Raw genomic sequence first — 14,128 nt, 5'->3', positions numbered from 1 at the left:
GGCTTAACGAGCCACGTGTTGGTGCGTTTCAATTGGCTGAGGGGTAGGGAGGTGTTGCGGGGGTAAATGGGGGTTGCGTTAGTGACGGTGTGGGGGATGCTGGCTCTCGGTAAGGGGGGATAAAGTAACGCGAAACAGCGCTACATTATTCACGGTATGAATTATTGATGAGTTCCGCGTAAAATATGAACGGCGGCGAACCGTTATCAACGCCGACGCAGCTAGGGATCCGTGGGAGTCCCGTGATATTCCCGGACCATCCCGCGGGATGTCGCGCGACCCCGCCAAGCTGGAATGCATAGGTGACATGGCATGTATTGCATAGCGTTTTATATATAATATACTTAATTCGCAATTTCCTATATATTACACATAACGAAGTAATTTACAACGCAGTGTAAATATTATTATTATTGCAAGAATTTTTTATAGAATTACTAATAAATGTTCAATCCACTTCTAATAATGCTTTCAATTTTCTTATATCGCAAAACTCCTCCTTTTTCCCTTCCCTCATTGATCTCTTCAAGGTTTATAAATCTGAGTCGTGAGTCGGGATGGGAGCTGCCATATTTCAAGAGTACGTACCTATGATCCTGTAGCTGGTTGCTGCGTTGTAAGCGCGTTGCACGAAATGCGAGCAATCGAAATGCATTAGTCGATAAGAAATGCAAGCAGCATAAAGCCTGTGACTTTGATGAAAGATTCCCGTAGGTAGGAGTCGCGTATTGAATCGATATTGCACAATCTCGCCAAGCCGATTCTCGGGGGCCCAATATAATTTCATAATCAGAACCCCCCCCCCCCTCCCCTCCCCACGTATTTTCTCAGTAAAGCCAATCCAACGTGAATGAGTTGGCAAGTGAGCAGGCAGATATAATGTAGGCAATGTAGCTGGCGGTGTGAGGTGTTGGAGCGTGGAAAGGGAAGTAGTAAAAGTTTTGATAACGAGACTTGAAAGAACGGGGAGGAAAAAGAAAAGTGAAGGGAGTAAAAATAGAAGGGTGTGTAGATAATGCGAGGGAAGGGAGGGAGTTTAGAAGAAAATCATTCGATGGATTATGGAAAACGAATATCAAACGAAAAAGACGAAAAAGGAATAGAAAGAGGTGGGTAAGTTGGGCTAGGAGGGAGAGGGGGTAAGTTCCAGGAGTTCAGGAGTGAAAGAGGTCAAAGATTTGGCAAACGTATGCGTGGCACTGGCAGGCCGAAAAAGAAGAGATTGGGGGTGGGGTGGTTCAAGGGGGTAGAAGCATATCCAGCGATATTGCAAAACAGGCAAAAGGAATTCGCGAATCTCGCTTTACCCCCGAGGGTTGCATTATGACGCGATGCATAATGCAAGCGGAGCGCTGGTACGTCATACATAGCAATGGGAAAGGATGAGATTCTAAAAAGGATTTCCCGCGTGTCCGTCTTCGCAAGCACCATACGATATAATCCATAAATGCGACAGGTTGCTGGCTATCCACTATTGTTGTCCCCTACCGGAAGTGACCATATTAAAATCCTGAAGAAAACCCTCAACGGACGAATCAACACCAAGAAATCCAATAAAACGCAAATTATAAAAAAATTATCGAACAAAGTCTTTGAATCTTTTTATTTTTTTTAAAGTAATATGTTTATTTTGATTTTTGGAAATTTCTACATTTTTTGTTAGATTATAGAAGGGCACAAAAAATTTTTAATCGAAAAGTGTTACATATAGCATATTCAATGAGTCCTTCGTTGTAAATGTGCCGTGAGGAAAGCGTTTAAAAAAGTTTACAAAAGATCCTTTGCACCTATTGGCTGCTAGAGGATAACGGGATGCAACGTGGATGCGAATAAAGCGAGCTGGATCAAAGAAGCGTATTAACTGGAGTTTTCAGGGACCATGATTGGCCCAGTATCATCCATTCATTTCTCTTTTTCGGTTCAGACACGTGAAATTTCCTGAAATTCTTTCAAATATTGTCTCTTTTTTCAATTTTGGGCAAAAATTGATTATTTTAGTTAATTAAAATTAAAAAAAAAATCTTCAAGGGTTTTTTTCAAGTTTACGGTCATCGAGGGATATTGGAACATCGACGCTACGTGGAGCTTTCTGCGTGCTTTCAATCTCGCGTTTCAAAATTTCACTCATCTCCGAATCCCGTCACGTACGTTACGCGATCCGTCCGTGGCTTTTTGCCTACGGATGAATCTTCCAGTGCAAAAATGAAATTTTGCTTCTCGTTACCGAAAACGACAAAGAGCGCCAAGAGCAAACGTTGCATTCTACGAAAATCTGCAAAAAACATTGACGAATCTGCCAAACAAAACGACACGAACCAAATTTTATTACAAAAGTATTCTATAGCAAATTAAATTAACATTGGAACCTGTTCTATTTTTTAATTATCCTTTCTGTTCTGTTTTAATAATGAAACTGAGCTAAGAGCCACGTGGAATAAAATCAGTAGATTAGATGATTACAGCCCAAGATGGGAAGAAGAAGATATCTACCTCGTAATAAGCTTTCTCATATAATTTACAGTAACGCCCATTTTTAAATCTGACTTAACTAAGAGCTACGTAGAATGGAATCCGTGATGGGTCGGTTACAGAAGAAGAAGAAGAAGAAGGAAAGAAAAAGATAGCGACCACATATAAGTTTTCTCGTGCAGTATATACAGTGACGCATGGCAACGTGGCTGTATACTACATACACATATACTACGTATTCCGTTCTTCATTGATCCTCTTTGCACAGAGTTTAGAAAGAGGGACCCATCCGCGTCGCTCCTGGGATTGTTTATAAGACTTCCGGTGCCTTCCATGCTTTACAAAGCTCATCTCCCACCGTTCTCTCTCTCTCTCTCTCCCTCTCTCTCTCATTGATTCCCTTCCACCTTAAAGCTTTATCATCTTCTTCTACTTCCTTATTCCACATCCTCCTCCCAACATTACCTATTCAAGCCCATTCCCGAAATTCAACCCTTACCCACAACTCCCTTCCTAGTATTAAATACTATCTCCTCCCTTAAACACTTCTCATCCTGCCTCTGTCCTGGGAATTGTCGCTTTCCCCAACACTCTTCTCGTTTCCCTTATCCCCACTCCTTATCCAACCCTCACTAACCTTTCTATTTTTCATCCCTCGTCTCTCTCCATCCCTTAGTCCACCAGGTTGATTCAGTTCTACGCGTCTCTTTCTAAAACTACCCTTGTTTTATGCAAGTTTTCCAAGACTCTCCAACCTCTCCCTCTCTTGTGATCTCCCCCCTTCTATCTCTCCTTCTCGCTTTCCCCGGTTAAGCTTCCCCTACCTTCTCCTTTTTCTTCAGCCTCGTGCAAGTAGCGTGAAGACTTCTGTACAGCTTTGTGTATGTTTATGTGGATAAGGAAAAAGTTTATGTGTGTATGTGTTGGTTGCAGGTCCTCTTCCGCCCCTTTTCTTCCGCGACGAGTGGTGGCAGACAACAAGGTAGATTGTATGTATAAGCTCGCCTGTCTGCCGCACGCTTGCTCCGCTTCTTCCCAATCTACTTTCGAATCTCGCCACGACCGATACAAGCCTGTACTTGCGATGCAATGCGATCAAATCGAACCTTCGTCCTGTCATGGCTTCGAATACCCAACTCCCCCCCCCCCCCAGCTTCATCCCTCCTTTACCAATATCCTCTCCTTACTTCACTATTATTCAACCCCTATCCCTTTCTCCCGTTTCGTCCTTCTCCTTTCGCTTTTTTCACCCTGCTCTCTGGTGCACGCTGCTAACCATACAAGAACTCGGATATAAATACGCGTTCCAACCCCTTCGAGGAGCCACTGAACTAACGCTCCGCGAAACGCAAAGCGTACGAGTGGCTTTCGCCATTGGCATAAAAATTTATTTTTCAATTCTAACCCAATTCTGATGCATGCTATTCCGTTAGGTTCGATCCATTATTCTACTTCATTGTCCGTGTTTTATTTCGTTTTCCCCTTTTTTATGTTACATGACAACACCGCGTTATTTATTAAAGCAACGTGAAAAAAATCACTGAAAATAAACAACACGTATTTCGAATTAAACCGAGATTACAAATACGTTATTTTGTTCACGTAAAAATATCGAAAACTAATGTTTCTCGTGCGCGTATTAAATTTACGAGTTTCATTGTGATGGTTGATTTTCCAGCTATTTTATTACAACAAAAGTTGTGTATATTAATAACTTATGACATGTAAATGAGAAGCGATGGCGGTCACCGGCCAATTACGGTATTTTAATGAAAAGCCAATTAAGGAGTAAACTTTACAAATGAGATCTAATTCGCTATTTACTTTTGTAGCCATTAGCCAGCGTTGAAAAGCCAGTAATGGCCATCGCGCTGTGAAATTCAATAAATATTAACGGTCTATGTGCGATACCGATCAATATAAACATAATAATAATTCCTTGTAAAAAAAAAAAAAAAATAGGAACTCTTTGGACGGCTAATAGATTCGAATTTGAATGTAACGAGGAAGTGCATTAAACGCGTTATGCCAATTTACGTCGGTATAGAGAAGGTGGTGGAGGGTTTGAAGGGGGTTCCGCCGGGCTTAAAGGGCCATTGAGTAGAAAACAAACGGGCCGAGAGGGCGAAGAATGTGCATTACAGGCGGGGTGAGAATTACGTTATTAACGAGAGAAGCCAACAATTATTCGTGAAAGCCAGTCAATTTACTTGCGTGACGAACGTTTCTCCTGGCTAAATTTACTTTGGTAATATTTACCAGCAAATTGAACGACGCGTGCAACTAAGCTAGCTTGGAATGAAAGGAAGCAATAGAGAGCTGGGAAGGGGTGCAAAATATGCTACCCGTGTTTTTCATATTCAGCGGGATCGCAAGATCGATGAGCCGTTTTTCAACGCAGTTTTGCCTCCCCCCCCCCTTACCGACCACCCCGTCATCCACCTTCGTGCCGCCAGCTATTTACCCGACGTTCTCCGCCTTTTAGAAGGCTACCCAGTAGACGTTTTTGCCAATGGATTTTTCCACTTTCCCAACTATCTCGATAGCCCTAGGAAATCCAATAGAGAAATTTTCTCGCATTTCGATTCTTCTTATTACCCACTTTCCACCTATTAGCTTCAATATTACATATCTCACCACGAATTAGAGCAATATCTCTGCAGTTTAAATTCAATTACTTTATACATCATTCTACCGACTAATCTCGTTCGGTTGATGGTTATCTTAAATATTTCAAATGATTTACTGGGCCTGACCTACTTCCCGACGTAAAATAATCATTATACTATTTTCCAAGTCTCCTGTAATTTGCTCTAATGGTTCATTTATTATTGGTCAATACTACTGCTTTTCTACAATTTTCTACAGTTAATTGTATATATAAGTATAACAGTGTTCTTCATAGTGAAGTATTCTTGTAATATTATGTACTATCTGCGGAGAAACCAGGCAGAGTTTGGAAAAATTGAATGAGAAATAGTCTTGTTCATCGCGAGAGGAAAGTCTTACCGTTGGTAGGACGTTTCCGCAGAGGGACCATAGCGAGATGGACGTCTAAGCTAGCTTCAGGGATAGTGTACAGTCGGAGAGAAAAGGGATGGGGGATAAACAGGAGGAAGAATGAGAAGAAAGACTGCAAAGGGGAATTCTGTATCTCCCTTACTAGATAAGTTTGTTTGTCCATACCATAGATTGTCGTGCAGTTGTCGATTGTTCAAGACTACCCACCCCCCTCCCTTTCTTATCCCGATTTTCGCCTCTGCCTTTCTATCTCTCTCTTTCTTTTCCTTTCGCTCTCTCTTTCCGGGCCTATCTATCTCTCTTTTATCTGAAAACAACGACCTTTCCGACCAAATTGGCTGGCCCGAGTAAAACGTGATTAATCGCTCGCTTCCTCTACGCTTGTATCTTTCTCTACCCCCCCCCCCCCCCCCCCTCATCGCTCCGCTACACCTTCTTGGCTCCTTTTCTTTTCCCTTCAACTTCCATTCCTTTTTTTAGATACATATAGCAGCTACGCTATACAGTGATAATCGGATAACTGCGGTCCAGAACTCAATTGAGTTCCTCGAAGGGTAAGCTCCGCTTCGGGGAAAAGCGAAAAGAAAGGGCATCAGGAAAGTACGTTCGTTAGGGGGCTGCTTGGCTTTTCAGCGAAGTTCTCTAACGTGCCGCGGAAACTTTTTGCCTCAAAGAGACCGCAGAGATCTGCCTCACGTGCTGACGAATCGGAAAAACCGTGACGATAATCACTCCCCTGCTTCTTAGAGTGCCGACCAACAAATTATCGAAATAATAACTACACGGTCAATATTTCAACATTTCATTATTTTTGTAATGTTAAATTCGATAATACTACACTTTTATTATATGGCTTTATCGAATCAGTCGACTGAACTTTAATTTTATAGTTTATTTAGCTTTAAAATAAAATCAAAGAGACTTCCAGGGTACGAAAGTCCTTGAGACATTTGACTTTCACTGCTACAAGCACAGGACACAACGCAACACAAACACGACACATCCGTTTGCCACTGTCCAAATTCATTAATATTTTAATTATTAGATAAAATCTTTTATTTTCATTACACACTGTACTTTAATATTATATTGTTTCATAAAAGTATATTTAATTATTAATTAAGAAAATTACGAATACACAACGTAAAAACAACACACATTACGCACTGACGATATTTCGGAGCTTTTTACTTATTACAGTTTTTTAAAAGATTATATAATTAATTAATTAAATAATCTTTTATAAAGCAATAAAATAACGAAGTGCAGTGTATGGTGAAAGTGAAAGATTTCATCTTCGTAAGAATTCGTGTAATGATTGAAATACTAGTAAATGTTGCCAGTGGCAAACGCGAAAGTTGTGTTTGTGTTATGTATTCCTGCACTTGTAGCGGCCAAAGTCAAATGTCTCAAGGACTTTCGTACCCTAGGTAAGTCTCGTTGAGTTTATTTTAAAGCTGAATAATCTATCAATTTAAAGTTCAGTCGAATGATTCGATAAAGCTATGTAATTGAAGTATATATAACATTGTCGAATCGATAGAGTATAAAATTTTGATAATATCTGTTCATTAACTATATATATGGGATATTTATAAATTTACATAAAAATATGACATTTTTTCAAGGGCATATATAATTAATTCAAATAAGGTAAGACATTTAAATCGCTTCAGAGTATACATATAAGACAATGTTTATATCTTTATAACTATAATAAATGTAAATATCATTATAGAACTATTTGAATAAACACTTGTATAATTTATTTGCATTTAAAAAAGTTTGATAAAAAGCTTGACATTTTTTATAGATATTGAGATGAAAGAATTTTTATATTCTAATTCTGAGACGTCTTAAGTGTTTCATCCTACATATAACATTTGAGTAAATAACTCATCATTATTCTAGTGTTACTTGGTGAGAAATAATTCCGGTCATACCTGGTTTAAGTTTCATGTCAAAAGAGTAAAACGTAAGGTGCGCAGTGGCGATTTAATTTGTAGCGAGGAAATTGAACGTGGCTACGCGATGTTGCTCGTCGTGGAACAGGATGCGATCGATCCTGCCTGTTCACGGAGATCCGGTAAGTATACTATTTCCGTGACTGTTGAAATCGAACCTCCGGGATTCCATCGTGGTGTTATATAGTGAAAAACCAGAGACAATCGAAGGAAGGGATTGGACGATGAGTCGTATTGTCGTTTGGAATAGGAGGTAAGAGGGGGTGGGTGGGAGTTTTCACTACGAACAACTAAAATCAGTACAAACGAAGAAAGTGAAAATCCTGCCTGGCGAAACAAATATTAGCACTGTGCATACTAACACAGTGCCAATAAAATGAAAATATGTAACTATCATATACGTGTACAAAAAAACGACATAATTTACAAATAAATATTTCTGATTTTTGTGTGTGCATATCCATCGCTATACAATATTATCGAAATACTACTTTGTTATTATACTATACGTAGCTAATAACGAGAGTGACAAAAATTAGGATGATAACAAATAAACAGAGAATACTATACTGTGCGAATAATGGAAATAATTTATTGAAAAGTAGAGGATGAAACGAGATCGAGGCTTATGGACGCGTTAGCAGCGAATAGAAAAAGAAGAAGGGGTGGAATTGGAGCCGAAGGATCAAGAACGGATAGAATGCAGCAGTAGTAAATTAATTCGAATGACAAGCACAGTCGACGTATTCGCTGAAGAGCGAATAAACATCAAGGCCAGAAGTTGACCAACCCACGTGTCTCTCACTCCTTCCCTCCTCTTCAAAATAGCTTGAGATTCGCGTCCCTATTTTCTGAGAGACGTATATAACGTATTTGGCAGCGCGCCTCGGTCGCATCTGCCCCGGACGTTGCGTCGTTGCAACTGAACGGATAACCTACAATCGCCCGAATTGCCTGCTGCCGATCGCAAATCGACTTCCCACAAATCGATCTTAACGCCTGCTCCCTCCCACACCCACCCCGTATCATCCTCACCGTGAAACCTGCGACTGACAATCGCTCCAGGCCCCAGGTGTATTCGTCCTACCCCCACTAGTCGTTATTCTCGCTTTTTATTCAATGTCTGCCTTATTATTGAGCTTAAGTTTTTTTGAAACAGCGGTATATATAAAAAAATCCGCTTAGAGATTTTCCATGAGATAATTTATTATTTTTTGGATTAAAAACTCACCGATTGGCACGTTAATAGCGACGAGAATGACTAGGGCGCGGTGGCAGAGCATTGTGCACTGCGTGAAAACCGACGTAGGTTGTAGTTCCGGCGATGGAACCAGCTGTCTTTATCTACTTAACCCCGTCATCTTCCAGGCGTACCTCTTTTTCCATTCCTCTTGTGCATGTCATGCCTGAAACAGAAGGAATTCAACTTTTGCTTAAAAGGAAGCAACACAGTTTGTAGCTTATTTTCATTTCAGGAGGGTGGATATCATCTCCGGAACAGACGTCTGTTTCCGGTCATTCGATACGAGGCATGTTACAAACGATAAAAGCAAGGAGTCATTATTCATCCAAAGTGCAAAATTCTCGAGGGAAAATTTCGTTTTTAGGTACCGACTCGTCGTCGACGACTTTATCGCTCGTTTACACACAACGAGCTTGTTCAGAATTGATGCCAAATCAGCTCCAACTCGCCGATACACTCCACTTTTCACTTTGCCCGACTTATCGTCTACCTATTTCCCTACACTTGACTGAACAGTCAATTTACCCTGCTTGCTCCACTCGACGAATAATTCAACGCGTTGGTGACTATTAAATTCGGCGCTTTTTACATCACAATCTTCGCCAAACGCCCCCTCCCCTTTATGTATTCGTTCTTCGTGGGAAATAAGTTTAACGCGATGTAAATATCACATAACGAGTTGATAAAAAATCTGGAAAATTTCGCGAGCTTTCGCAACTTTTATAATTGGCTCATTTATAGTCCGGTGGACGAATCGATTGGTGAAATATTTAAAGCGTCCGAAGCTTATTAAAATTTGAAGATAAGTCCAGGATTACGTTCACCCAGGCTCGTTCGTTTAATCGGCCATCGACATTTCAAGCTCTCCACATAATCTCCTCTCCATCTCTCGGAACGAAGCTAAATTTTTTTCTTTTTTATATAGGTACACGTAGGATAATTTTTACATCCAGTTAAAAAACCTGGTGGATCTTGTCCAGGTTTTTTGCTAATGGCGCAAATTGGTTTTCCGTTAGATGAAATAAAAAAAGAAAATAGCAGCGATGTAATCAATCCGGCATGGCGTTGAGTCCATCAAATATTTTCCATTCTCGCGCGATATTCAACTGATATTTCGAGCTAATGACCTTCGTAAAAAGCACGGGTTCGTTTTGATAACGTATTTTATTAACTATCGCCCCCTCTCCTCATTCCTGCTGAAGAATTTTATTGTGAAAAAGGAATTTCGTCAATATAACCAGTGAAATCATTAAAAAGTTATACGTTTCTACGTGCAATAAAATTCGACGAAATTTTACATGAAAATTGTATGTTTAAATTATTATTCAATAAATTAATTCATTATTTTTAAACGATTATACCATATTTTAGTATTATAAATATTTGATAAGCCAAGATACGTTAAATTCATCAGCTTGTATAATTAATATCAATTTCAATAAGTTGGGATTTGTTTCTAACAATTATGAGATGAGAAAAGTATAATGGTAATAGAATATTCATCCAGCATCTTCTAAGAATCCTGTTTGTTGTGAATCTCGTTTTCTGTTGGCCATGGAAAAAGAAATTCGTACAGGATGGTGAGAGGGGGTGGGGAAGAGGGGAATGGAGTGAAAAGGGAATAGGGGGAAGGAAGAAAGACTGGAGCCAATTCGGTGCCGGAGTCGTTTCATCTTGACAAACTCGTAAAAGAGCCAGGACGAGCCGTAAACCTGCCCGGAGATCGGTCCCGGTGAATATTCACGATTTCACGGAGACACTTTGCGCACGAGTGTCGCATATGTCACGTGGCCATCTTATATTCCACACGCATCTCAATGCTTTTATTCACGCTCACGTGCCAGCGATCCGATTCTGTAAAACTCCTGGAATGCTAAGACTACTATCCCAATGGCTCAACCTACACCCTTCAATTTAATCTTTTTCTCCCTACGAGCAAACAACTGTCCCTCCTGAGAGAAAATAATTAAACCAAACACATCGACAGTTTCGTTAAATCGTTAAAATATTTTACTACTCGAGAACTCACGTAGTAGAAATGTAGCGGTTTAGTCAGACTTTAATCAAAAGTGGGGAAATCCAGAGACGCGAATAATTTCTCAGGGATTATGTTTTCTCTCCTGAATTTTTCATCAGGGAGGACACTATAGAATTCAATTCACAACGCTTATGGATACAAACTGAATTTTTTAGGCTAAAGAAATATCTTGTCTTCAGCCGGAGCGACGTTGCCGTTGTTACCAGAGCAATTCTTGCAGTCCCGGAAATGGACTGGCAGGTAGTCCTTGGAAATTACTCGAACGAACCTGGAGAACCCAACTAGAAGACTGCAACTATCCAGCAGGGTAAAAGGGGGGTGGCTCGCAAGTGGTAAATGGAACGAGTGAATTTGAATGCGAGAATGCATGACACATGAGAGAATTAAAAGTAAATGAAGCTGAAAAAATGGAAGACATTATTAAAAGACAAGATCTAATTCTGGAGATTAGAGTAATTCATCCTGGGATGGTAAGACTGGCTCAGGTATTTAATAATAATGTTTCTTAACCGCTCGGCTTAAGCTCGGTTATCATCGGGAAACCGATGAGCGGGGCTTTCGGAGACTGTGCGTCGAGTCTCATAAAAATTGAAAGTACACCCCAGAGCATCTCCATCGCTTCCTCTTTTCCGGTGAATCGAGTGCGCCGAGGAAATCCCACGAGTCTCTGCGTTAATGCAAAATTAAGTGAAACTATTTCAATAAAATCGCGAGCAAATCAATTCCGTTGAATTGAATTTCGAGATGACGACGATGGGTGTCCTGTCTCGTTAAAATTAGAAGATTTTCTGATAAATCGAGAGTATGTTCGATGATCAGTTTGGTCATCCTTTCAGGGTAGAGAGGGGGGGGGGTGGTTTTTAAGTAAAGTCCATTTAGGGAGGAGGTTATACGAGGTCTGTCGAAGACAAAATAGATTAGTGGGGGAGTGGCTTGTCTTTGGATGCCCTGGGCCACTGAAAGTTAACTTAAGGGAAAAAGAGGGGGTGAGTAAGGAAGTATGGGTAGCGTAGAAAGGACCTGTCGATATCTTGACGTGACAGCCGTGCTCTTTTTCCGGCCACTCCATTAACATCTCATTATGAACACTCTGGTACGCCGCTGCTACGCCATGTCGCACGGCGAAATATCTTAAGTTTGAACTTCCATTAAAATATCTGCCGAGCTTTGCAAGCTTTGGCCCCTTTTCCCTCTTGGAACAACCCTTTACTTATAGGGACAAGCTGCCCTATACCTCGCGAGTTTTCACTACGTGGACCCTCCCTTGATTAAAATCTCGAATATCCCATTGACAAAGTTTCCAAAAGAATTAGAAATTATGACACATTTGGAAAAACAAGGTGAAACGTTGGAATTTAAAAAAATTTTAAATCAGACTATACGTGGGTATTCTCATAAGAAAATTCGGTTTTAAAAGGATTTCCATAAATGTGAGACACAGCAAGCTGGTATAGTTTTCAGCAATTAGAAATGCAATTCAAGGTGTACTTCTCTGCTTTTGAGATATAAGGGGATGGTGTGGCCAAATTTATTTATATATAAGGACAAGTTGTGCTTTACCTTGCGAGTTTTCACCACGTGGATGCTCTCGCGAATAAAATTGAGAAAATTCCATTCACAAACTTTCCAAAAGAGACTCAAAAAGAGAATATTTTTAGAAATACAAGGTGAAACGTTGAAATTAAGCAGGGTGAGAATTTTGAAAACTTCGTAATAACACTGTGCATGGATATCCTTGCAAGAGAATTCGGTTTTAAAAGGGCTTCTATATTTGAGTGAGACACGGCAAGCTGGTATAGTTTGCAGCAATTAGAATTGCAATTCACAGAGTGCTTCTCTACATTGGGGAAGGGGGATGGTGGCCAAATGGCGAATATGGGGAGAAGGGGAGTATACAGTGGCGTAGGGTCGTAGTAGGTTCACGCACGAGCTATGTAGGCGAGTGATAATAAGCCTTGTGGTAAGGCTGGCAGGATATCGTATCCTGAATACTGAGCAGCTCCGCTTTTGTTAGGACTTGGCCGCGTGTAATCGTCGCAGCTTGGTGCATCCGTGCGGAATCCTGCGGAAACCTGCCTGGCTACCAAAAATCCTTGCTGGAAGACCTGCGAGAAGTCCTGCTGGACTCTCCAGGATCCTCCCACAAGTCCTTGCAGCCCCAGGTAAAGGGAGAAACCCGCAATACTCTGCACATTCGGTCCCGCGCGTTTCATAACACCATAAGACGACCATAATCTCTCGTGACTGCTATCCGCCAAGCTCCTTTCATGAACTTATTAAAAACTCCCGGATTCCCTCGTTAAAATGCGTTATAGTCCTTGCAGAGCCCGAAATACAGCCATGAGGAAATTTATCCCAGAAAATATTGCTTCTAGAAGCACGCTGTTGCGATGGAGTATAAAATGTCAACGATTACTCGATGATCGGTTTATGTTTATCAAAAAAATGGTTAAATAATTATTATATAGAGTTGTAAGGGTCTAAAAATGGTTGGATTAGGGGGGTGAAAATCTTGGAAGGCGGATTAGAGAGAATTTATTAAGAATAAAAGTTACTTTAGGGGCCTAAGAAGACAAGACAGGTGTGGTATATATATATATATATATATATATATATATAGTGGCACACGTTGACCTCGGCCATAAATAAGCAAAGCGTGGTTGTCCCGGCCGATACAGTGGTGTGCGTGAGGCCGGTCTCGCTGGGGAGACTATAGCTGAGTTTCTCATTTCACGAAAGGACCTTGCAAGGAGCTGGACTATCAATAATAAAACTGAGTTTACGGCTTCGGGAAATAGCGCCCGCGCTCCGGACGAATATTGAGAAACTGGCGAGGAAACACCTGCGCAAATTGAATGCGTGTGGCCAGGTGTACAACGCATTTCCATTTTCTGCTGCGTTATCACTGCGAAATTATACGCTGATTGCGTGACAAAATTATTGAATGTTCTATATTCAGTAGTACGAACCAATAATAATACGGTATAAAGTGTCTTGAGTAGTGCAGCAGTAAAAAGTAAGTAGTAGAATCAAGTACAGTACCGACCTATATATAATTGTGTAGGGTGGTTTCGGCTCGTAAATCGAAAGAGCGTAGATGGGAACTTACTGGAGGATAACGGAGGCTTAATCGGAGAATGTCGGGATAAACGGAGCAATCGGCTCGATTCTCCGAATAGGTTTGGTGATGGTGGTTGCGGGAGAGGGGGGAAGGGGGTGGAGGGTTCAGCGGAAGGAATAAGGTCGTTCTTGGACGAAAGGAGGACGGTTTCGGTTAATGAAGTCGCGTAATGTTGGGAATGGAAGAGTGGCCTGAGGTGGTGAGGACACGCGTTAGGGGGTGCAGAATTTATTAATATTAAAACGTTGGTGGTGGGCCGCAACGTCGCTACA

At 40.9% G+C, this 14,128-nt stretch overlaps 1 protein-coding gene across 2 annotated transcripts in view; it reads right to left on the bottom strand.

Annotated features, from left to right (window-relative positions):
* LOC136775453 (lachesin-like) overlaps positions 1–14,128 on the bottom strand; it is an 85,961-nt gene that overhangs the window by 30,167 nt on the left and 41,666 nt on the right. For both annotated transcript variants that reach the window (XM_066730238.1, XM_066730247.1), the window contains exon 3: positions 8,686–8,860. In XM_066730238.1, the coding sequence (XP_066586335.1) occupies positions 8,686–8,737 (52 nt within the window). In that variant the 5' untranslated portion in view covers positions 8,738–8,860. The remainder of the gene's footprint in view (positions 1–8,685; positions 8,861–14,128) is intronic.

Source organism: Prorops nasuta, unplaced genomic scaffold (assembly GCF_024137725.1).
Source record: "Prorops nasuta isolate Cenicafe-Biocafe unplaced genomic scaffold, Cenicafe_Pnas_1.2 PNAS00002, whole genome shotgun sequence".
In the NCBI taxonomy this organism is placed as follows: Eukaryota; Metazoa; Arthropoda; class Insecta; order Hymenoptera; family Bethylidae; genus Prorops; species Prorops nasuta.
This window is presented reverse-complemented; position numbering and strand designations above follow the sequence as displayed.